The 26,526-nt window shown below is 41.9% G+C and overlaps 1 protein-coding gene across 1 annotated transcript; it reads left to right on the top strand.

The window, feature by feature from the left end:
* LOC130121596 (calsenilin-like) lies at positions 1 to 17,833 on the top strand. Its single transcript, XM_056290439.1, has 8 exons — positions 1 to 103; positions 2,000 to 2,124; positions 4,145 to 4,214; positions 4,582 to 4,652; positions 4,883 to 4,990; positions 5,177 to 5,281; positions 17,343 to 17,405; positions 17,786 to 17,833. Exons 1-8 carry the CDS (start codon positions 1 to 3, stop codon positions 17,831 to 17,833), a joined length of 693 nt encoding a protein of 230 aa, XP_056146414.1.
* Positions 17,834 to 26,526: the final 8,693 nt, after the last annotated feature.

Here is a 26,526-nt window from a genome sequence, read left to right on the forward strand (position 1 = left end):
ATGGCACTGGAGGGCATGGAGATCATTGCCATTGCTGTCGTTATTGGTTTGTTTGTCGTCATACTTAAACAGTTTGGCATTTGGGAGCCCTTATCTTTGGAAGGTAAGACAAATAAATTATATTAGCATATTTCAATAAGGTTTTAAACAACGTCCCTTATTTTGCATGCGGATATAACGCAACTGCTGTGATTTTGAATGAAAACATCAAGTGTAAAAGTAAACCTGGATTCAAATATCGAGGTTAAAGCAAAAACAGATCGATGAGGTCAGTGTTTAGTAAATTGTTTGACAGTGTGTAGATTTATTTTAACGTTCTGTGAAGCTGACTTTCCTCTCTCGCTTAACACTTTTCCCTTCGTCTTTTTCAAACCATATGTCTGTGTTTTGTTCTTGTAAAGATGGTGAGTACTTCCAGGTCGAACCCTTTGTGCATAGTATTCAGTTATTCATATACATCTCCCGAACCCACGTTTTACTTCATTTGTATTTATGGCTTTCTTGGGTTTTGTATTGCTGAGTTTTTTAAACTCCAGTTTCCACTTATTGTTATCCACCCATTAATGATAAACTTCTGTCCATATATCCTTTAGTGTCTCTTTAGCCACGTTTTTGCAGTCTTTTAAAGCCCCACTGATTATTTCCTTTTTTTTACCCACCTCCGCGTTTTCATTTCTAATCCATATTTGACTGTAGCTCTGTCTTTCCCTCTCTTATTACATTAATATCCACCTTGAGAGTTCTACCCAGTGGCGTCTGGTGCTAAAAGCTCTATCTATCTATCTATCTATCTATCTATCTATCTATCTATCTATCTATCTATCTATCTATCTATCTATCTATCTATTTATTTATTTATTTATTTATTTAGGGGTGCAATTTATCTTGGCGCAGCACACCTGACAGCTGCGTTAATGTCCACTCAGTCACAAGAGTTATTAAGAAGGACAATGTAGCCTATGACCCTTTTACAGTTGGTAAACAGTGATCATGTGATTTTGCTGCCAAAATGCGCGCGCATACTATGCGTGACGTAGGTCATAAAAGGGTCTAACGTTCAGTTTAAGCAACATGATTTTAAGTTAACAAAAACAGAATGAACTTACCCGATGTAAAATGGGTGCCACATACGCGTGCATTTTTAATGATGTCTTCGGTCCAGTCCACTCGTTTTATAGCCCCTTTTACAGTTGGCAAACAGCGATCACGTGATTTAGTATGCTCGCGCATTTTGGCAGCAAAAAATGGCGGAAGTACGGTCGTACCTACTATGCGTGACGTAGGTCATAAAAGGGTCTATTGGTTATCAGCGTTCATAGATAGTGGATGATTGACAGTCGAGACGAGGCGTGGTGGTGGGTGTGAACATGATTGACAGCCACGAGAATTGTCCATTCACATTAGATCAAAAACATTAAAGCAATACCAATTCGCTGCCAATAAAAGTGGGAGTGTCTGGGGCACACAGATCTACGCCCCATGGAAAATCTGAAGAAACCAATCAGACGGCAGCCTCAGGTCACCTGCTTGCCAAAAATTTGAGGGCTTACATAAGGTATCGTTTGGCTGGCGCCCCTCACCCAGGAAGTATATGTATTCAGACAGAAATCAACCAAATACCATTTGGAACCAATATTTAATGGCTGACAGGCGCTCACAGACTGAAAAAACACTTATTTCATAATTATTTGCATTATACAGCTAAATTACATTTAACATGTTGAAGTAGATTTTCATCTCTTGATGTTTGAAGGGGGCGGCGCCTTAGCGCCCTGTACTGGCCAGCCGCCACTGGTTCTACCTTATTTTTTCAAACCTTTTATTCTCTTAAAAGATGGTGAGAGCTTATAGTTTTAACCCTTATGCTTAATAAATATCGATATTTTGAATTTAGCTGAAGTCATTGTCAATTTTCACCTATTCCCTTCTTTCAGCTTGTTTTCTCCAATACCTTTCTTTCTTTCGACCCTTACCCACTATCTCTGTCTCTCACTAACAGACAGTTGTGACAATGACTTGGTACTGTCCATGGTCCGTCACCAACCCGAGGGGCTGGAAAAGCTTCAGGCTCAAACTCAGTTTACCAGGAAGGAACTACAGTCACTTTACAGAGGCTTCAAAAATGTATGAGGAAAACCAAGAGCTTAAGGGTTTCTTTCCACGATTTTGATTGCAAGCAGTGTATGAGGATCAGGAACTATACTGTATATAAGACATTGTCTTAATTTGCATGATGGAGCAACAGTATTCTGTGAGTTATTAACACGGACAGGAAAGGTAAATGATTATAATACAACTCAGATTCGTCATGTTGTTGCTTGTGTCTTCCCAGTTTATGCATATTTTGAGAAAATGAACAAAACTCCGAAACTGAGTTGTTCCGGACTAGTCGGGTCTAGGGGTTAAGGGTTAAACGTGCAACACTAATCCTAACCTGGAGTGTGTAGAAAAGATGGAAATGAGGGGGAAAACAAGAAGGACTGAGTTCCAAGACGAGAGAAATAGCAGAGGTGGGCTAGCTTACCGAGGTAGCAGGCTAGCAGTTAGCAGGTCCCTCCGACAAGGCCTCGGCCGCGTGAGTCTCCTCTTCCGTAAGCGGCGGACACCGTCTTGGTAGTCTAGTTCAGTTCAGGTTGATGGCGGATGGTTCCTCAAAAAAATAAACGAGACTTGGTTTTCTTCAAAGTCCTCCAAAGCTGGAATGGTGTGAACCTTCACCGCGATCTCAAAGTGGCGCATCCTGAGGCGTTTAGGCAGCCCCCCGCCATTAACACACTCCAGGAGACGCGCATGCGCCTCACGGTGACGTCCTCTTATATACCCTGCTTAACCACACCCCCAATCATTTCTCAATGAAAACCAGGCCAAATAAGTAAGAAAAGGAGAGGGGGGAAAGGCAGCTATAACCCCTATCACTTCTAATAGAGTTAAAAGTTTAATTACCTCAAAGGCTAGAGTTTTTTGAGGTACAGAATTATAGAAATAAAATGTGTATTATGTGTCCTAACCTCGCAAACTGGCGATGTGAGCACCAGGGCTGTGTAGCGAAAGGAGAGACAACCCCATTTAATCAGATTTTAATAGTTTAACTCACCGTGCTGGAAAGCATCTACCCCACTGTGAAGTGTTTGAGCAAGATATTGAATCCCCACGAGTACAGAGGATACTGTACTGTCGAGAAATCCGGATGGAGCTCAGTAATGTATCAAAATAGATGACCTCATCTCTACTATAGTCGTTATTATAATCAAAGTGTAGTGTGACACCAAAATCAAGTTGCTCATAAAACCAGAAGACAATGAGAATGTCTATTTATTTATTATAAGTCTCACCCCAAAACAACAACTTTTTATACAACAGATTCTGTATTAGAAACTGCATTAAGCTAGAGGAGTACAGTCAGTAGTGTGCAGACACAGTAGTGTGTTGAGATCTGTGTATTCTTGGTGCATGACATTGGGATTTTTTTTCTTTTTTTTTCTTATATGTTGTCTTTCTCTCTTGTGTTTTGATGTTTTTTCCCTCCTATTGTTCACAGTAGTTGTGTTTGTGTTGTGTAGCACAACTTGTATTGGGTGGGAAAAAATAAGTGTATACTGCCTCCTACTCCTTTTCGAACATGTAACCAATATTATTGGCAATGGCTTATCTGTGTGTTTTATCCTGCTTAATTACTTGTTCGAAATAAGCATCATTTATTCATTCATCTCCGCCAGGCGTACATATCTCCCCTTCTCTGTACATGCACACATGGAGAGAGAAAGAAAAAAAAAGCTTTTTTTTCCTGCCATTGTAAGATTTTTGTGCAGCGCCCAAGCTGATTAATTTGGAAGTACGGAAGAAGAAAAAAAACGTTTTTGATATGCAGTAGATCGCGAGATTAGCCGCGGACAGGCGCACACAACACACATGCGCGTGCAACTAAATGGCTACCGCCTGGCGGAGATTAAAAAACACAAAAACTAATTTAGCTCTAATGCGTTATTCAAAATCCTGGTGCAGGAGATCTTTACTTTCATGTTAGCTTTAGTGTCATGTTACCTGGGAAAAGAAAATACAGAGATACGCCATTATGTCTGTAGTCAACATGGTGGCGAGATGACGATTTTTCGATTTGTGACCATCTCTGTTTCCCTTTCATCAGGAGTGCCCCAGTGGCCTGGTGGATGAGAAGACTTTTAAGACCATTTACTCACAGTTCTTCCCTCAAGGGGGTATGGCTCTGGCAACAGACTTATTATTCAAACACATGAATGGATGTTCTGTTTTTTTTATCTGGGCGGTCACTTTGTGTAGCAGAAATTCAGGTCTGCTAATAATCGATTATCTGTACATATGATAGTGAATTTTAAAACCGCCTCACCAATCGTTTGATTTTATTGTGCAATTTTACATCCCAGCTTGTTAAACAAATGAGGAAAAACGGTAGGAGATGCGGAAATCTTGTGCATCTCCTATCTTGTTCTTAAACATCAAAACTTATCTAAATTCTCACTGAAATTTATGAGTTACATCATCAAGTTTTTATTTCCCAATTAAGCAGAGTAAATACCTTTAAATAACATACCTATATATTCACAGATGCAACCACTTATGCACATTTCTTGTTCAACGCTTTTGACTTGGACAGAAACGGCTCCATTAACTTCGAAGTAGGTCAATAAAAATAAAGTTTTTTACAGTGGTTTCAGTTTTTGTGGACTTGTTTTGTTACAGCAAAGTGTTGAGAATTAGACATTGCTTTGTTCATTGGTTATATACAGGTTTCTAACCTCTTTACCAAGGCTAACATGGTTTTCTTTATTATCTCTTGCTTTATTGATTATTTGAAGAGAGCTTTTCTTTTAGGGATTTTGTTTGACGACGCAATTATTTCTTGCAGGATTTTGTGTTAGGACTATCTGTGCTGTTAAGAGGCTCTGTCGCAGGGAAACTTCGCTGGGCGTTCAGTTTATACGACATCAACAAGGACGGCTACATCACGAAAGAGGTGCAGCCAGACTGAATAATTCTCTCATTGTCTTTTACATCATTTGAAACTCTACGTCAATACAGTTTGTAGCATTTACCTTGTATTTTATGGGTATGTAGAAATTGAGTTTTCTATCTGTCTTTCTCTCTTGCCCCCCCCCCTCCCGTCTCTCTTTTTTACCTATCTCTCATTCATTTCTTACAGGAAATGCTGGCCATCATGACGTCAGTTTACGACATGATGGGCAGATACACCTCACCCAGTGTGCAAGATGACGCCCCCCTTGAGCATGTTGATAAATTCTTCCAGGTATGACATTTATCTAATACAATCTAACCTCAGTCATCAATGTTTTATCACATCAAATTCGACTTATGATGAAGAATACAATTATAGCAATACACGTATCAGATTATGTTTTTGTCAAAAATCCTATAGTGTGTCAAATTCAGGGATCAGTTGAGTTCCATAGGAGCATCCAAAGGAATTGACTCAAGTGCATCTGGACTTGGTTATATATACGTCAAGACGTTTGGCCTCTCATCCAGTTGCACTTGATTCAATTCCTTTGGATGACCATGACCTGGATGAATGAGAACATTCACAGACATCCATAGGGGCAGTGTGATTCCTTTAATTTTTTTTTTTAATTTAAAAATATTATGAGAGCCCGGTGGCGTGGCGGTCTATTCCGTTGCTTACCAGCACGGGACTCTCCGGTGCGAATCCCCGTGTTACCTGCGGATTGGTCGGGCGTTCCTATCTACACATTCTCACCCCCAGCTCGTCACATATGGACGCTTGTTGAGGACGACCCCTCCGTCACTGTTCAACGCTCGAGGTACCCCTTTAACATCAACTTTCAACGTGGAGGGTAGTTGTAGGCACAAAAACAAACAAACAAAACAAAAACATTCGAGATTCTCCCGACTGGTTTTTTATAGAAGTACAGAGTCTAAATCTATCTTTTATCTGTGTGCATTCATCAACATGATCTCACAGAAATACGTGAAATGACCACGACCTCTTAACACTTGCATTATGTGGTTGTGGCACGTAACGTGTTGTGTTAAAATAAGTGCTGGCACCAGGGACGATTTAAAAAACAATTTTTTTTGTTCTCTAAAAACACTGATTTGTGTATGATATAACTCATTTAATGTAATGAGGTTAGGGTTAGTTGTTTTTTGTGGCTAGGAGTGATCACAGTCCCTCCACGTTGTAAGCTGACGTTGTAGATGCCCTCGATATTTTTAATAAAGACGAAACGTGGAGTCTCAAGGGGTGCATTTATTGCTTCAAACACCACACAGGCACATTCTTGTCGAGCACCGGGAAAACTATAAAGAATAGAATGACAGTCACAACACAATTAGGTTCATAGCTTCACAAAACAATATACTGTAGCAAATTCGGGGGACAACCACAAAAACTGCTGTAGCCGGGCCTCGAACCCGTATCTCCCTCACTGCAGGAGACATCGCTAACCGCTCGACTAAAAGATCTGACCCATTAGCCAAGGACCAACGTGTCTACTTATCCATGCATGTTACAATACATTTTATTTAGAGGAATGTACCATAAAAGAAAACACGTGAGCGATAGTAGGCCATACTTAACGTAAAACATGACGTACCTTGCCCCACTTATCAAGGGGTAGGAAGATCTTAGAACGCCATCTTGAGACACGTCTTCAAACAGCTAGCATCTTGCCAGAAACTCTGCAACTTGCTCTTCATCTCTAACAGTCTTCTGGTCTCAAACGTTTTAAACTGCTTATCAATAGTTTCGAATAAATTGTTGTTTAGTAATCATAAACATTTAGGCTAATTCTCAAATTACGCAGTGAACACTACGATTCTTTTCATATTGTAGTGAATTCGGGGGGCAGTCCGGGAGACCGTCGCAACAGCCGGGACGCGAACCTGTGTCTCCCACTCCGCAAGCGACAACGTTTACCAGCCGACTAAAGGGTCCGACCCATCAGTCAGCGTGTCTACTTATCCATGCACGTTACACTACCCCCCTCTTTTGGGAAGTGCGTCCCCGCGCTTCAGCATATCAGTTCCCTCATCCCTCTGGGCGCACGCGCTTCCGATGACCTCACGGTCTCACCATCCCACTTCTGACACCAATGCAGCGAATTCGGGGGGCAACCGCTGGACTGCCGTGGCTGGGACGCGAACCCGTGTCTCCCACTCCGCAAGCGACAACGTTCGCGTCCCGGCTGTGGCGACGGTTCCCGGGCTGCCCCCCGAATTTGCTACAAAATTGTGATCTCACATGCATATGCCTTCGCCTGCTTTATCGTTGAGCCAACGTGAACTTCCGCTAGTCGGATGACAAAGAAAACATTCTTCAAAATAAAAGTCCCCATACATAGGTATAGTCAGAGCCCTAGAAAGAGAGCGTTACGTCAATGAGGGGCCGCCGAATAGTTCCAAACGAAGCTTGGCGGGTCATTTAAATGAACTGCTTAGCCGCGATTTCTGGTAACTACTAACCAATATTTTCAGATTTTTACATTTATATATAGATATATTCCAACGTGACACATATTCTATGCGCATGTGTAGGAATTGACGAGCTGTCACGCTTTAAATTACATCGTTTATTTGATTCAAACGTGCTTGTAAAATGGTCATCATTAAAATGTCAACTGTAGCTTCTTACCTGTAAATTAACCTTTGATTAATGCGAGAAACAAACCTTCGCCATAGAAATCCTATTGCCCCGGGTCGCACTGTTTGGAACTATCCGGGGCTTCCATGATCCGCCATTGCTGTTAAATAATTGGCCCATTGACGTCTACGGAGTTGACGTAACTCTCTCTTTCTAGGGCTCTGGGTATAGCTATCTCAAATTAAAAGTAGATAAAAAACGACATTAGGGTTGCGGTCACTTACAGACGTCCAGGACACATACGGGTATGTGTCCTGGACGCTGCACTAGCGCCTCCTCTGGTCGGTCGGGGCGTCTGTTCGGGAGAGGCGGACCTGGGGGGAATAGCGTGATCCTCCCACGCGCCAAGTTCCCCAGGTGAAACTTCTCACTGTCAGGTGAAAAGAAGCGGCTGGCGACTCCACATGTATCGGAGGAGGCAATGTGGTAGACTGCAGCCCTCCCCGGATCGACAGACGGGATCTGGAGCAGCGACCAGGACGGCCGGGAAGAGTGGGGTAATTGACCGGATACAATTGCAAGAAAAAAAGGGGGGGTTGTATATATATATATATATATATATATATATATATATATATATATATATATATATATATATATATATATGTGTGTGTGTGTGTGTGTGTGTGTGTGTGTGTGTGTGTGTGTGTGTGCGTGTGTGTATAGTTTTGTGTTGATAAAAGTGCTCAACAAATGAGGAGCAGAATATTAAGATAGTACAAGCTTGGCTGTCAATGTGATGAAACACCGGTTTTATCCCACTTTTTCTGTAAAATGTATTTTGAATAATACTCTTGAATCCGGGGTTTGAAGAAGGCTGGATAACATGTAGTATGTTCTTGTCAAGCCGCGTACTGATCTGGCAAAGTTTTACGTCGGCTGCCTTCCTGACACAACACTGACCCTATGGACTGTTGCCAAGCAGCCATGCCTGTCACCAATGTAGTATATCTTGGCAAATAATCATGCAACATTTTTCAAAATTCGTTGGAATATCTTAGTTTAATGTAGATGCAAATGAATATGTATCTGGGTCGTTATAGCAAGCATTTCAGGAAAAAACACATTATTCACGATGTCAGTAGAACTTCGTGCAAACAACGATTTGTGAGAGACAGTGCAGTCCCCTGTATGAAGCTTGAAAAATGATTCAGCCACACATTATCCACACTTTCCCACTCACCTGATATCAGTGAAGGACAGGGTGATACTTTTCCTCTTGCCTGGCAGCTCCATCTTCAGCATCCTTCTCCCAACATTCCCAGCATCTCTCCTCCGCACATATCCAAACCATCTCAATCTTGCCTCTCTTGCTTTGTCTCCAAACCGTCCAACCTGAGCTGTCCCTCTGTATTCATTCCTAATCCTGTCCATTTTTGTCACTCCCAATGAAAATCTTAGCATCTTCATATCTGCCACCTCCACCTCCAGCTCCGCCTCCTGTCTTTTGGTCAGTGCCACTGTCTCCAAACCATACAACGTAGCTGACCATCTTGTAACTCTTTCCTTTCTCTCTTGCTGGTACCCTTCTAATGCAAATCATTCCTGACACTCTTCTCCACCCACTCCACCCTCCCTGCACTCTCTTCTTCACCCCTCTTCCACACTCCCCGTTACTTTGAACAATTGGCAAGTATTTAAACTGCAAGTATTTAAATTCATCCACCTTCGTCACCTCCACTCCTTGCATCATGTCCTCCCTCTCATTCAAACTTATATATTCCGTCTTGCTCCTACTGACTTTCATTCCTCTTCTCTCCAGTACATACCTCCACCTCCCTGTCCAGGCTCTCCTCAACTGGCTCCCTACTCTGACTACAGATCACAATGTCATCCGCGAACATCGTAGTCCTCGGAAACTCCTGCCTGATCTCATCCATCAACCTGTCCATCACCATTGCAAATAAGAAAGGGTTCAGAGCCGATCCTTGATGTAATCCCACCTCCACCTTGAACCCATCCGTCATTCCTACCACACACCTCACCACCGTCACACTGCCCTCATACATATCCTGCACCACTCCTACATACTTCTCTATACTTCTCCATCAACACTCTCAAAGCAAACATCACATCTGTGGTGCTCTTTCCTTGCATGAAACCATACTGCTGCTCGCGAATCATCACCTCTCCTCTTAACCTGGCTCCCACTACTCTTTCCCATATCTTCATGCTGTTAGGGCAAGGGTGGGTAACCAGGGGCCATGGAGAGCCATGTGTATGCAGGTTTTCATTCCAGCCGGACTCCACACCAGGTGACTTCACTGATACATTCCTCCTCGTTGGTTGAAGGGTTGCTAATCAGTGACCTCACCTGGTGTGGAGTCCGGCTGGAAGGAAAACCTGCATACACATGGCTCTCCATGGCCCCTGGTTACCCACCCCTGTGTTAGGGTGACCAGACGTCCCGGTTTGTCCAGCATTGTCCTGGTTTCAAGCTGGGTGTCCCGAGTCCCGACTACTCTGGCCTGTCTTTTTCTGGTGGGAGGAGATAAAAATCCTTCAATGTATCATCATGTCCGGCGAGACAGACAAGCTTGTGAGCGCGTGCATATGCGTGTGCGCGTGCACGAACGTGCGGTACACTTTTTAGGGTCCCGGTTTGGGATTTTGAAAACCTGGTCACCCTACAGTGCTGTGGCTGATCAACTTTATACCTCTGTATTTACCACAGCTCTTCACATCACTCTTATTATTGAAATTTGGTATCAGTACACTTCTGCATAAGACTGAGATGATACCACTATAACCATGACATGACACCTGTCATGAACATGAATGAGTCTTTATGAATGTTTATGACTCGTGTCATTAAGTGTCATTCGATCAGTAGTCATTTTAATGCAAAGTTCACATTGTTTGAGATTGAGTTACGGGCGAGCAAGCTATATCAAACTGAGCAGCTCGGCCCCACTTGGGTTGTTACAACAGAGACATAGCAAACAATGTCAACTTTGCATTAAAAATGACATAACTGACAGAATGAAACTTAATGACAACAGTCATAAACATTCTCATGTGTGCTAGTTTGGTCCTCTGGGCCACACCACACCCGGTCAGATGACTGGCTGTCACTGCAAGTTCCTCGAGTGTGTACTAAGCTTGGAAGATCTGCTTTTGGTTTCTATGCTCTGACCACCGGGAACTCTTTACAACGCGCCCTTAAAATTAATACTTTGGAAAGCCATGGTCGGATTAAATCTATGAATAGAAACCGTTCACCTTCTGTTTGCACCTGTTTTAGTTGATTTGCTTTTTGTATCTTGTATGTTTTATTAACTGTACTTATACATGTGCTTTATTTGTTTGCTTTTATCTTGTATCTTTTATTATTTTGTGTTTTTCTAAGTCGTTTTTACTGCCTCTCAACATGATTTTAAATGAGGGCCATCTCTCTCTCTCTTTTTTTTTTTTAGTTTAAATAAAGGCAATAATTCACAAATATGCCTTCATGTTGTGTGACTCAGGGGAGAAATGTCTATGGGCAGGACTGCAATGAAACAGCCAATGTGTAAAAATGCTGCCTGGCTATCATCTACAGATTAATCTTCCTTGTTCTAGCTTGCAAATTTGGTCAGATTTGTCACTAGAATAGTTGATAATGGTTGCAAGCAATAGCCTTTAAAATAAAATGTATAGCACTATAATGTCATAACCGTGTCCCTAGCAAACCAGGAAACTAATAAAATGCAGATGTAATGATGACGGGGATAATGTAACGAGGGGCATCCCATTTCCTAACTAAAATATTTCAAACCCTACTCTTTGTTGCTCCATTCTAAGGGCCACTACCCAGTAGAGGGCAGTACAAAACTAGGGCTGGGGCCGGGGGAGGGAATTGCGATTAGGCCTTGATCTGCTGTGAGTGTACATTAATTAAAACACATTTAATAGATATATTAATTTTTCAAATACATCTATTCTTTTTTTGGCCTAATGAAGGAATGAATGAATGAATGAATGAATGAACAAATCTCCATATGTATCAGATTATTTGTTACATGTTGTAAAAGGAGGAGGAGGAAGTACACACTTATTTTTTCCCACCCCTTCTCACCTACTCTGAAGTTAATTCAGCTACTATATATTTCAAACTCATTTCCCACTGTACTGTATAGTTCACATTCAATGCAAGTTGTGCTGCACAATACAAACTCAACTACTGCAAACAATAAGAGAAAAAAACAACACCAAAACACGAGGCAAAGAGGGAAAAAAGAAGAAAAAAAGTAAAAGAAAAACACATCCTGATGTCTTGTACCAAGAAGAAACAGACCTCAATGCTACGTACCACCCACATATGCGCTCAGTATCACAGAAAGAAAAAAGAAAAAAAGAAAAGAGTAATAAGAAATGTATAGAGCTGAATAAAACTTAGACTATTAACACAACTCTTCTTGTATCTCCTGATAATCAGTCCTTTGTCTTTCTTCTTGAACTGTGTAATGTTTGTACTTTGTTTGAGTTCCATACTCAGACTGTTCCACAATTTTACCCCACAGATTGAAATGCCCATGCTCTGCAAAGTTGTACACACACATTATTTCTTGAAGTTCAATTCCCTTCTCAAATTATATTACTCTTCTCTATCTGAGATTTTTTTTTGGTTTTTTTTTTGTATATGACGCGGTAGTAGATTGTTTCTTGCTCTGAACATTATTTGTGCTGTGTTAAATTCTACTAAATCCCAGAACTTCAAGGCACTTGACTTTAAAAATAGCTTGTTGGTGTGTTCACGATATCCTACATTGTTAACTATCCTTATGGCTCTTTTTGTAGTATACGTAATGGTTGCAGATTGGTTTTATAGGTGTTACCCCCCATACCTCCACACAGTAGATCAGATATGGTAAAATAATAAATAAACAATACAGAGTGAACAATGATTTGTGATCCAGAATGTGACTTGCTTTTCCCATGACTGCAATGCTCCTTGCCAGCTTTGCTCACATATGTTCAGCGAGGCTTCCAGCAGATTTTGTGGTCTAGTATCACACCTAGGAATTTATTTTCATATACTCTTTCTAGTTGGACATTTTCTATCATTACTTTTACTTTGGTGTTTATTTTATAATTTCCAAACAACATAAAATTTGTTTTGTCCAGATTTAAGGATAATTTGTTTTGTGTCAAACCACCGTTTTAATTTTTCCATTTCTATTGTGGTCATCTCCTAAAGCCACTGTAAATTCTCACTAGAGCAAAACATATTCTTGTCATCCGCAAATAAAACAAATTTCAATATTTTTGATATCTTGCATATATCATTTAAGTACAGACTGATCAGTTTTGGACCTAAAACCGACCCCTGGGGTACACCACAAGTAATATCCATGCATGACGATATATCTTCGCCTATCTTTACAAACTGCTGCCTGTTACTTAAATAGCTTCTTAGCCAATTCTGCACCACCTCTCTGATACCACACCTTTACAATTTGTCTATTATTAATCTATTGTGATCGGTAGTGTCAAAAGCTTTTATTTAGATCTATAAATATTCCCACAACAAACTTGTTTTGGTCTATGCAATTAGTTATTTCTTCAGTTAATTCAATGAGCATCAGAGATGTCAGTCTGTTTGGATGAAACCCGTACTGGCTATCGGTCAGCAGATTGTGCTTCTCAATGAATTTGTCTAGTCTACCAGCAAATAGTTTATCCTATATTTTGGAGAATTGTGAAAATAATAAAATCGATCTGTAGTTTGTAAATTGGTGTCTATCTCCAGTTTTATATAAGGGTACGACTTTTGTGATTTTGATTTTGCTTGGAACTTTACCAGATTGGAAGGACATGTTATACATGTGGGTTAGTGGATTTACAATACCTTAAATTACTTTCTTAACTATTGTCATATCAATATCATTCCAGTCAGTAGATTTTTGTTTTTGTTTTGTTTTTTTGCTCTGGCATTTGTTTACAATGTCCACAATTTCCTTCTCGTCTACCGCTCTAAGAAAAATGGAACTAGGGTATCTGTCCCCATAACCACCATCATTCCCCTCTGTGATTGTCTGTGACATTGATTTTTTTTTTCTGACAGTTTTGGGCCAACATTTACAAAGAATCTGTTGAAGCCATTGACCACATCTTCCATGATATTTATAGTCTTATCATTGTCTGTAAAGTATTGAGGGCAGCTTGGGCTTCTAGATCCATTTCTCATAATACTATTCAACGCATTCCATATACATTTGGCGTTGTTTTTATTGCTCTTTAATTCTTTATTGGACATCTTCATAATGTTAGTTAGCTTGTTTATACATACACACACACCCACACACACACACACACATATAGATATATATATATATATGTGTGTGTGTGTGTGTGTGTGTGTGTGTCCACAGGATGTTGCAATGAAACCTTCGATGTAGAAGATGTGTGTGTGTGTGTGTGTGTGTGTGTATATATATATATATATATATATACACACACACACACACACACACACATACATACATACATACATACATACATACATACATACATCTTCTATATTTTTTTTTAAATTTTATTCCTGCTTCAACGGTTCTGTGCTTTACTAATTCTTTATAGAGCTTATTTTTTATGACAAGCATTACGTAGTTTCTTTGTTATCCATGTACTATCTTTATAGGTCTGTTTATTATTTGAAATTGAAAATTGATCAGCAAGACTTATGTTAAAGTGTCAGCCAGTGTCGCAGAAAAAAAACAAACAAACAGTTCAGGCAGCGAGATTGTTCCGTTTCCAGTGCCGTTTTATTGCCAGCTGACTGTGTTCATAAGTCGAAGGTTATCCTTTGGCGTCATCTCCTGGCAGCTAGTAATCCACACCAACACTTTCGGGAATCTTACGAGCAGAAAAAAAAGAAAGAAAACAAACAAAACAACTTTCGGGAAGCTGTTCTGTTAAATGACGTCATCACCAGAAGTCCGCTATTGTTTCTGATCGGAAAATATGCTTCAACTTCACCTTCAGCTTCAGTTTATTTAAAGTGAACGTCACCCAACTCTGTACACTTTACAAGACCTTAAAAAAACAACAACAGAAAACACACAATATCACACGTAAAAGTGCACACACATTTTGTAGAAGTCAAAGCTGTGGTGGAGATTTGTTCGCTGAGTTGATGTGTGGATTTGTTGATCTTTTCAGATCATTGGCAGTGGCTTGTCTGTATGTTGTATTTAACATCACTATGAAACAGGTCTGACATATTTACAACTTCTTAGACTTTAACCTTTAAAGACATTGTATGTAATTTAAATTGCAAAGTTTATTTGTGTTAATGAAGAGTAGTCGGGGTATGTGAATTCAATGCAAATTACATTTTTCTTAAAATAACATCTATGTGGGTCACTTCCCATTAACCCGGGGGTGGGCAGGCTTATCCAGAAAGGGCCGGTGTGGGTGCAGGGTTTTTTTTTCTCCAACCAAGCAGTTACAAACCTGATCCCACTGATCGACTAGTAGGTCTTTGCTGAGGAACGTGATTAGGAGACACAGGTGTGGGGAGAATTAGCATGTTAGCTAGATGGGTTAACGATTAACCCATCTAGCTAATATGCTAACCCATCTAGCTAACATGCTAATTCTCCCAACCAAATGACATTCCCGGATGTCTGTAATATTGTCTGTGGCTAATTATTTCATTTATTCTTGAGATTCATGTGGGGTACTTGGGTTACATTCAGGTCAGATTGCAGTCCCTTGCTTCACGGAGTGCCACCTCATTATATTGTTTATATTTTTTCTCCCACTTTTATCCACTTTTTTTGTAGTAGTCAGCCAGTGTATTGTCCATGATGTGGCCAGGCTGGGACAATTTATAGATACATTATCTCACACAAAAATCAAGTCAGTAAGGAGCTTTACATTTTTGCATAATGCTAAGCATTTTTATTCAGCAATCACAAAAACCCAACATAACACCAACTTTCTTCTTGTAAAATCAGTGTACCCCATTTTTTGGATGAATCCAGTACTCTCTCTAATACTTTCCTTGTGGAGATATCCCTGATACAATGAAGTACCTTTACAAGGTGCATGTCTCCACATACTCTTTTTTTCAGCACCTTCTGAATCACACACACACACACACACACACACACACACACATATATATATATATATATATATATATATATATATATATATATATATATATATATGTGTGTGTGTGTGCGTGTGTCTGTGTGTGTGTGTGTGTATGTGTATGTATATATATTTATATATATACACTACCGTTCAAAAGTTTGGGATCACCCAAACAATTTCGTGTTTTCCATGAAAAGTCACACTTATTCACCACCATATGTTGTGAAATGAATAGAAAATAGAGTCAAGACATTGACAAGGTTAGAAATAATGATTTGTATTTGAAATAAGACTTTTTTTACATCAAACTTTGCTTTCGTCAAAGAATCCTCCATTTGCAGCAATTACAGCATTGCAGACCTTTGGCATTCTAGCTGTTAATTTGTTGAGGTAATCTGGAGAAATTGCACCCCACGCTTCCAGAAGCAGCTCCCACAAGTTGGATTGGTTGGATGGGCACTTCTTTGAGCAGATTGAGTTTCTGGAGCATCACATTTGTGGGGTCAATTAAACGCTCAAAATGGCCAGAAAAAGAGAACTTTCATCTGAAACTCGACAGTCTATTCTTGTTCTTAGAAATGAAGGCTATTCCATGCGAGAAATTGCTAAGAAATTGAAGATTTCCTACACCGGTGTGTACTACTCCCTTCAGAGGACAGCACAAACAGGCTCTAACCAGAGTAGAAAAAGAAGTGGGAGGCCGCGTTGCACAACTGAGCAAGAAGATAAGTACATTAGAGTCTCTAGTTTGAGAAACAGACACCTCACAGGTCCCCAACTGGCATCTTCATTAAATAGTACCTGTTAGAGCCTGTTTGTGCTGTCCTCTGAAGGGAGTAGTACACACCGGTGTAGGAAATCTTCAATTTCTTAGCAATTTCTCACATGGAATAGCCTTCATTTCTAAGAACAAGAATAGACTGTCGAGTTTCAGATGAAAGTTCTCTTTTTCTGGCCATTTTGAGCGTTTAATTGACCCCACAAATGTGATGCTCCAGAAACTCAATCTGCTCAAAGAAGTGCCCATCCAACCAATCCAACTTGTGGGAGCTGCTTCTGGAAGCGTGGGGTGCAATTTCTCCAGATTACCTCAACAAATTAACAGCTAGAATGCCAAAGGTCTGCAATGCTGTAATTGCTGCAAATGGAGGATTCTTTGACGAAAGCAAAGTTTGATGTAAAAAAAATCTTATTTCAAATACAAATCATTATTTCTAACCTTGTCAATGTCTTGACTCTATTTTCTATTCATTTCACAACATATGGTGGTGAATAAGTGTGACTTTTCATGGAAAACACAAAATTGTTTGGGTGATCCCAAACTTTTGAACGGTAGTGTATATATAGCTGATGACTGCTTATAGCATGAAACAGGCTTGTACTGTCTCATAGAAAATGTACATGACTGACTGGATTTTATATATATATGTAAGAGGGGGGGGGGTCATTTAGTTGCAGGTGTCTTATAGTCCTTATAGATAACGTCCAGGTTCTCTCTGCGGCCCAGCCCATGTTGAGATCACGTTGCTACGAATGTCCAAACTATTGCTGCTATGTGTGTCCCATTTTTCCAAAAACTTGTGACATACCTGAACTGTTTTAGAAAATGGATCGAGATGGAGATGGAGTGGTGACTGTCGATGAATTCATAGAAACCTGTCTGAAGGTACACATTACCTGTTGTCAAATATTTTATTTGTGGTTATTTTGATTAACAATTTATGATGAATGTCTGATCTTTTTTTTCCTTCATTTTATATGTGTAGAAAGTATAGCAATGAATACATGCTGTGCACTTGCCCAAAATATAGGGAACTCTTGAAAACAATTATGTCAAATTTGTGGGTCCATAACCATAAAAATGAAGTTAGGCGTGCTAATCCCAGAGAGGCTCTTGGACTCATTAAAAAAAAAACAAAAAAAAAACATGGTGCATTAGTTGACCTGCGCACAGAGATAGGCTACATCTTTGATGTTCACATGTGCTCTTTTGAAAGGGTCAACATAATGTTTAAAGTAACTCATATTTTATGTTTATCTCAACAGGATGAAAACATAATGGCCTCTATGCAGCTCTTTGACAATGTCATCTAGGACCACATAGTGAGATGATCTACATTTGCAGTGCTTCCAGTCAAAGGTTTTTTCACCTTGACCTTGACTTAACTTATACGTTTAGTTCATTATTATTATTATTTTAAGAAATATAAAAAGGGATTTTGGAAATGAGAAGGCTATGAATATGACTAAATCAGGACATGTATCATATACAACTGTATATTTTATCTATGTTTTGAAAAATCTTATAAAAAAGGGTCATTTGTTTTTCTGGGGATATAAATTATGGAGAGAAATGGTGCACAAACATACAAACAATGAACAAATCACATGAATTCAATTTTACAAGATATGTCTTTGCAGAACATTTTTATTTATGTTCAAATTATGGGAACATGAAACACAACTTACAGCTTAATTTCATTACCTGATAAATGCACGTTTGCCTTGCACTTACAAGCATGTTCCTCAGATAACATGAAATGCAAATTAAACCCATTACTGTTAATTACCTGAAGCATCACTGGGGTATAGGTGGATGAGGGCTTTGTTATTTTGGTACACTTAAAAGAAAATTATGTTTCTTAATATTCTAAATATTATTGTAAAGTGATGTTTAATCACGTTTTAAGACTTGACCAACTGTGATTATATATGTAAAGTATTTATTTGGAGATACGTTGAAATAAATGTCTACCTAAAACTTGCAAAACAACTTCATGACCTTGTTACAAGTTGCATACATATTTAAAAAACTCCTGAGCAGGACAAGCATTAATCATTTTGTTAATACGCATACGCATGACCAGATTAACCTGCTAGGGTGCCACAGGGCAAAGATGTACAATCGGCCCCTACCAACACAACCGACTTTAATCTCTCTGTTCATCATGCTCATACCCCATCCCTCAAGTACCCACCGAGTGAAATGGATAGTCACAGTGGTTAGCACGGTCGCCTCACAGCAAGAGGGTCCTGGGTTCGAGCCCCGGGGTAGTCCAACCTTGGGGGGTCATCCCGAGTCGTCCTCTGTGTGGAGTTTGCATGTTCTCCCTGTGTCTGTGTGGGTTTCCTCCGGGTGCTCCGGTTTCCTCCCACAGTCCAAAGACATGTAGGTCAGGTGAATTGGCCGTACTAAATTGTCCGTTGGTATGAATGTGTGTGTATATGTGTGTTGGCCCTGTGTGATGGCCTGGTGGCCTGTCCAGGGTGTCTCCCCACCTGCCGCCCAATGACTGCTGGGATAGGCTCCAGCATCCCCGCGACCCTGAGAGCAGGATAAGCCGTTCAGGTAATGGATGGATGGATGGATGGATGGATGGATGGTATGACGGTTGGCAGTCACGAGGCATAACCTTCCCCCCAGCAGCACAGACACGGAGCAAACCTGACGCCAGGTTATTGTAACTTGTTTGTACAGTATCTGAAGCCTTTTATAGGGTAAGATTTAGGTGAGGGCAGATACAAATTTTATTTTGCCTCAAGCCCCCAAAACCAACCATTAGCCCTGTGCTGGAATACTACTTGGCTTGCCGTTTCATATTTGTTTAGAAGAATGCACCACGGAGCCCAGTATCAACCGGAATGATGGGGGCCTTGAGACTGGATTTTTACACAGAACCACACTACATGACAGAACCTCAAGACTAGATAATAATGTAGGACCCCATTTAAGGCCTCTATCATTTCAGTTGAATGTGCTTAATTGGTGCACATTCCCAAACAGATTTGCATTTAATCAAATTACAACAAACAAACAGACAAATTGAATTTGGAGCCTTCGGGGCCCCAGGGGGTCCGGGGTTACAGGGTAGTTGCCCACTTTGCCCAGCTGGTAATCCAGTTTTGTCCACACATGCATTGTTTAATCCCATAGATCATAATAGTGTGTCTGTGATTTTTGTGATTTGTATTAAGTTTTGAGTGGGACAACGCACAAGGTTAGATGCTGTAAAGACCACACACACCCACTGCGTTCTGACATGACGGGTGTCTTGCACATAAGCAATGGATTAAGATTACAAATAGTGAGAAACTTTCACCAGGATTGGCTGCTATATGTAAGCAAAAGCAATACAGAGTCATATTTATATTTCAACGAGTCTCTTCCCAACTCTTCCCTGGCCCATATTTTGAATAAATTGTTCCAGCCAATACCTACGAATGCTTAGTTACAAACCATTAACATCACTGAAAGGTGCATGTTATAGTATGGAAAACTCTTATATTTGGAATAGTCAAATTTATGTAGCCCAGAATCACTAAGTAGTGCCAAAGATTTTACAGTCAGAGGAATACACGACATCCAATATCCTTAGACACTTGAATTGGATGAGAAAAAAAGTCAACCAGTAAAACCTTATCAGGACAAAATGGAAATAATCTCAGGAACAGCAACAGAGGAGGGACCCCTCTCCCAGGACAGACAGACATGCAATGGGTGTTGTGTGCACAGAGTAGACAAGCGTAACAGAACTGGTGTACAACCAGAGATGGCACACAGAGCGAGGTATTGTAGAACATAAGGAGTGAATACAAAAAACATAGCAAAGCAATTTTTCACCCTAATTATACTTGGCCAATTACCCCACTCTTCCGAGCAGTCCCGGTCGCTGCTCCACCCCCTCTGCCGATCCGGGGAGGGCTGCAGACTACCACATGCCTCCGCCAATACATGTGGAGTTGCCAGCCGCTTCTTTTCACCTGACAGTGAGGAGTTTCTCCAGGGGGATGTAGCGCAAGGGAGGATCACGTTATTCCCCCCAGTCCCCCCCCCCCCCCCGAAGAGGTGCCCCAACCGACCAGAGGAGGTGCTAGTGCAGTGACCAGGACACATACCCACATCCAGCTCCCCACCCGCAGACACGGCCAATTGTGTCTGTATAGGGACGCCCAACCAAGCTGGAGGTAACACAGGGATTCGAACCGGCGATCCCAGTGTTGGTAGTCCATGGAATAGACCTCCATGCCACCCGGATGCCCCAGCAAAGCAAATTTAAATGTATTACCTTTTAAACGCTTGGAGGAGAAAGTGCCAAGTACAATATGACAATGTCGGGCAACCCCACAGATGCAGTCAAGAGTAAGCAGGGCGGGGGCGTCCGGGTTGTGTGGCGGTCTATTCCGTTGTCGACCAACAAGGGGATGTCCGGTTCGAATCCCCGTGTTACCGCTGGCTTGGTCGGGCATCCCTACAGACACAATTGGCCGTGTCTGCGGCTGGGAAGCCGGATGTGGGTATGTGTCCTGGTCGCCGCACTAGCGCCTCCTCTGGTTGGTCGTTCCTCCCACGTGCTACGTCCCCCTGGCGAAACTCCTCACTGTCAGAAGCGGCTGGCGACTCCACATGTATCAGAGGAGGCATATGGTAGTCTGCAGCCCTCCCCGGATTGGCAGATGGGGTGGAGCAGCGACTGGGGCGGCTCAGAAGAGTGGGGTAACTGGAGAGAAAAATGGGGGAACCCCCCCCCAAAAAAAGAGCAAGTAGAACCCCGCGCCACAAAACCAGCTCAGCTCAGTGGAGCCCCGGAGAGGAAAAATACTTCCACATGCACACAGGAGGCAGACCCCAACCATGACATTCACACAAAGCAGAGGAGAGAAGTGATGCGAGTGATGCAAATTAGCCATCGCCCAAACAAAAGATGCAAAAGCAACTGTGAACAATAACAATGCAAACAATGGCTTAAATCTCCTGGAGGGTGGACCTGTGACAAAAGGAAGACGGGTTGCAGCACAGACAGGAGCCTAGATCCTAAAATGACTGGACAGTCAAGGGAGTGAGAGAGATACAGATTAAGTAAGAGAGAGGGAGAGGGAGAGAAGGGAAAGAGAGAGAGCGATAGTGAGAGAGGGGAGGGGGGACTTTTAACCCATTGTCATCAGACAGTCTTTGAAGCAGAACCTTGGTCCTGGTTGAGAGAAAGAGGATAGTTGTGACAAAAGCGAAGAACGACGTCAGATTAACAAAGATGTACAATTACAACTGGAACGCTTATGAGAAGAGATGGGTTTCAGTTTAGATTTGGAAGAGTGCAGTCAAGTTCTCTGATGTCGGCTGGGAGACTACTGTAAATAAAGGGGGCATGGTAAGAGAAGGCTCTGCAGCCTGCACACTCCTTTTTTACTGTGGGGACAGAGAGGAGGCCTGCACCTTCAGAACGGAGTGCAGACGGTGCATACGGCTGTATAAGATCTGACAGGTATGAAGGGGCAAGCTCAGTAGGTAATTTATGACCCGCATATTTGATTTGGCAAAGATTTGACACCAGATGCCCTTCCTGACGCAACCCTCCCCATTTATCCAGGCTTGCCCAAAATATATCCCGGGGTATAAATCAGCCTGGGCTATTTTATACCCTGGGGTATATTTTAGGCTAGGCCAGAGTATACCTGGGTATAGTTTGGCGGGGGGTTAATCTGGCTTGCTACACCGGCACTAAGAGTGCACTGGCTTGTGCATCCTCAGTGGCTGGGTGGCTGGTAGTGAGACCAGCTATGTTATATGGTTTGGAGACAGCGGCACTGATGAAAAGACAGGAGGCAGAGCTGGAGGTGGCAGAGTTGAAGATGCTAAGATTTTCATTAGGAGTGATGGAGAAGGACGGTATTAGGAACGAATATATTAGAGGGGCAGCTCAGGTTGGACGGTTTGTAGACAGAGCAAGAGAGGCAAGATTGAGATGGTTTGGGCATGTGTGGAGGAGAGATGCTGGGTATATTAGCAGATACTGAAAATGGAGCTGCCAGGGAAGAGGAAAAGAGGAAGGCCAAAGAGGAGGTTTATGGATGTGGTGAGGGAGGACATGCAGGTGGCTAGGGTGACAGAGGAAGATGCAGAGGACAGGAAGAGATGGAAACAGATAGTAGTAGTAGTAGTAGTAGTAGTAGTAGTAGTAGTAGTAGCACGTTAAAGTCAGATCCAAAATGAATAGGGAGCCAGTGAAGGGAGACTAGAATTGGTGTGATTTGGTCAACTTTCTTAGATTTAATTAATACTCTAGCAGGAGCATTTTGAACCAACTGAAGGGTACTAGTGCATGACTGGCTGGGAAGAAAAAGACATTATAATTCTAATCTGGATGAAACAAAAGCATGGATCAGGGTTTCACATTGTCTTTTCTTTGTGAATAGCATAAATATTTGCAACACATTTCAACTAAGTAGAAAACCTTTTTTGTGTGTGTGACAACCTGCTTTCATGAAACACCCTACTTTCTATCTTCATCACTGGCTGAACCACCATTCTCTACCCACACATGAGGTGCCACATTACACTGTAGTTCTAAGGAGCAGTTCTGGAAATTTCTAAACAGAGATAAAGAATGCTAGAGAGACAGAAACAGAAATATAAGGAAGTGACAGTGAAGGAAAAAAAAGAGAGAAGGGGGAGAAAGAAATAACTTCTGTAGGTGTATTCTGCAGATCAAAAAAAGCAACTCTGAAAACACAATCATCCACAACTGCTAGCTCACCTCAAACCAGGGAGCATGGTTTGAGCATGGTTGGAGAGTTGGGATAAAGACGTTTCCTCCGTCTTGCCAACATAACATCAGGGTATTGTAAGTGTGACAGGACTCACAAAAGTAATCCCTAGAGACAATGCTCATATCAGCTATGACCGTAGCAACGAATTCCTCTGGTTCAGCACAGTTGACATTGGTTTCGGGAAGTGGTAGTCTAGACAGACAGTCAGCAACTCTTTTTTTTCTTCAGTTATCCAGGTTTGCACTAAAGGATAAATGTGAAATTCCATGAGCAGTGCAGGCTATCTGACCTGCTGCCTTAAAGCTGCTGTAGGCAACTTTCTTCTAAAATCATTTTGCAATATTTGGTGAAATTCCCATTATATCCTGACAGGTATCAATCAAGTAAATGTACTGTGAAAAAATCTGGTCTTTCTTGCAGCCCCTGGGGCTGTATTCTGGTGTGCAATAAATGAATTCAGCCCAAATGAAACAATCACTGTGAAGGAGCGTCCCTAACTCAATGTCAATAATCTCGTGTGCACACACAGGGCAGCCTAGTAATTTGGAAATAGCTATATTTACACAATACTTCAACTTTAAGTAAAGCAGTAGTTCAAAACAACAGCAATGTTGCTGTAACTAAGAAACTTGCAACCTCATGATGGGCAACTTCGTGCCTAATGGAATGAGGAAGCAGTGACGGGGGAGTGGATTTTTTTGGGGGTGTTTGTCAATATTGTGCACCTCTCCAAAGTTACCTACAGCAGCTTTACCACCGGGGCAGCACAGTGGCCCGGTGGTTAGCACTGTTGCCTCACAGCAAGAAGGTCCTGGGTTCGAATCCCAGGCTGTTCCAGGTTCTTTCTCTGTGGAGTTTGCATGTTCTCCCCGTGTCAGCATGGGTTCCTCCGGGTCCTCCTGTTTCCCCTCACCAACAAAAAGACGTGCATGTTAGGGTTAATACTCCGGTCTGTGCCCCTGGTCAAGGCAATAGAAACAAGAACTGGAGTTGGTCCCCAGGAGCTGCAGCTGCCCACTGCTCCTATACAATAGGATGGGTTAAAAAGCAGAGAACAAATTCGTTGTAAGAATACAATGTCAAATAAAGTGGCTTTTTTTTTCTTCTTCTTCTTCAACTAGTGTGGTCTCAGTCTTTAGTAAACAGAAGTTTAGTCAGTGTGTAGCAGGAATTTTCACCCCCAAAGACACATGTTCTACTTTCCACAAGTTCAGATACAAAATAGGGATCTTCCTCAAGGCCTGAGTATTTCCCCTCAGCAGCAGACAAGTCGTAAAAACAAATTGACAAACTGTAGAAAAATAGTCTTTTCTTTCCATGGGTCATCCTGTTATTCCTGGCCCATGGTGTGACAAAGCAATGACAAAGCAAATTTAGTTGTCCTCTTCGGTTGATGAAAGCTGTGACTTTACCGTTCTCCTCAAGGAGTTACATTTTTTTTCTTTTTTGGGTTTTTTCCCCCTTTTACTCCCCAATTATACTTGGCCAATTATCCCACTCTTCTGAGCTGTCCCGGTCGCTGCTCCACCCCCTCCGCCGATCTAGGGAGGGCTAAAGACTACCACATATCTCCTCCGATACACGTGGAGTCACCGGCCGTGTCTTTTCACCTGACAGTGAGGAATTTAACTGGTGGAGGGGGCGTAGCGCGTGGGAGGCTCACGCTATTCCCCCCATTTCCCCCTCCCCCCCGAACAGGCACCCCGACCGACCAGAGGAGACACTAGCGCAGCGACCAGGACACATAACCGCAGACACGTCCAATTGTGTCTGTAGGGACACCCGACCAAGCCAGAGGTAACATGAGGATTTGAACCTGCAAATCCCTGTGTTGGTAGGCAACAGAATAGACCGCCACGCCACCCGGACACCCAAGGAGTTACATTTGATGGTGTAATAGATTAAGGGTGGACAACATGACAGATCTGTGGCGTTTATACATGTCTTTGACTGCTCTAATCTCCTCAAGTGGCTGCTGTAATGGTTCCACATCTGGAGCAATATTCCCATTAAACACAAACATCTTGTGCGCAAAGAGCACAAAGACACTACTGGGTTTAGTTTCACTGAACACAGTTCCTATTCACCAAATTGGACCTATGGTGATGAGCAGAGCTGTGGGGATGGTGTGGAGATGGTACATCAGGGCTGTAGGTGGAGATATGGATAGTCAGGACAGAGCAAAATACAGTTGCTGCATGTTGAAGTCTCAATGCATTTACTTTAAGAGAGTGAGTTAGGCCACCCAAATTATGAATAAAGGCTTCACGAAATGGGTTTCCATGCCCGAGCAGTTGCACACAAGCCAACGATTACCATACACAATACCAAGCATCAGCTGGGGTGGTGCAAAAGCGCACGGCCATTGGACGGCGGAGTTTCCACTGTTATTGGAAACTCATTCTCTGGGGTGATGAATCATGCTTCACTATCTGGCAGTCTGACGGACGAATCTGTGTTTGGTGGACGCCAGGGGAACATTACCTGCCCAAATGCATAGTGACAACTGTGAAGTTTGGTGGAGGAAGATTGGTCTGGGACTGTTTTTCATAGTTTGGGCTATGTCCCTTAGCTCGAGTGAAGGGAAATCTTAATGCTACAGCATGCAGTGACACTGGAGAATTGTGTGCTTCCATCTTTGTGGCAACAGTTTGGGGGAGTCCCTTTCCTGTTTCAGCATGACAATGCCCCCATGCACAAAGCGAGGACCATAAAGACATGGTTAGCCGAGTTTGGTGTGTTAGAACTTGACTGGCCTGCACAGAGCCCTGATCTCAACCCCATCCCAACAGCTTTGGGATGAATTAGACCTCTGACTGTGAGCCAGCCCTTCTCGTCCAACATCAGTGCCCAACCTCACTAATGCTCTTGTGGCTGAATGGGAGCGAATCTCTGCAGCCATGGTCCATAATCTAGTGGAAAGCCTTCCCAGAAGAGTGGAGGCTGTTATAGCAGCACAAAAAAAAGGAGGGGGACCAACTCCATATTAATGCCAATGGTTTTGAATAATATTTTCAGCAACCACATATGGGTGTGATGTTTAGGTGTCCACATAGTTTTGGCCATGTAGTGTAGCTGAGGTTCAGTGCATTGTGCAGTATGTACCATTGTTTACCACTGAGGGGCACTGATGCTCAGGATGTAATATGAGTATTAAGTGGAAGAAGGTAGAAACACACAAAGAAAGATCAGGAAAAAAAATTGCCTCAGCAAAGTTGCAGGGAACTATAGGTAGTAAGATG

This window comes from Lampris incognitus, chromosome 12 (assembly GCF_029633865.1).
Source record: "Lampris incognitus isolate fLamInc1 chromosome 12, fLamInc1.hap2, whole genome shotgun sequence".
Taxonomy (NCBI): Eukaryota; Metazoa; Chordata; class Actinopteri; order Lampriformes; family Lampridae; genus Lampris; species Lampris incognitus.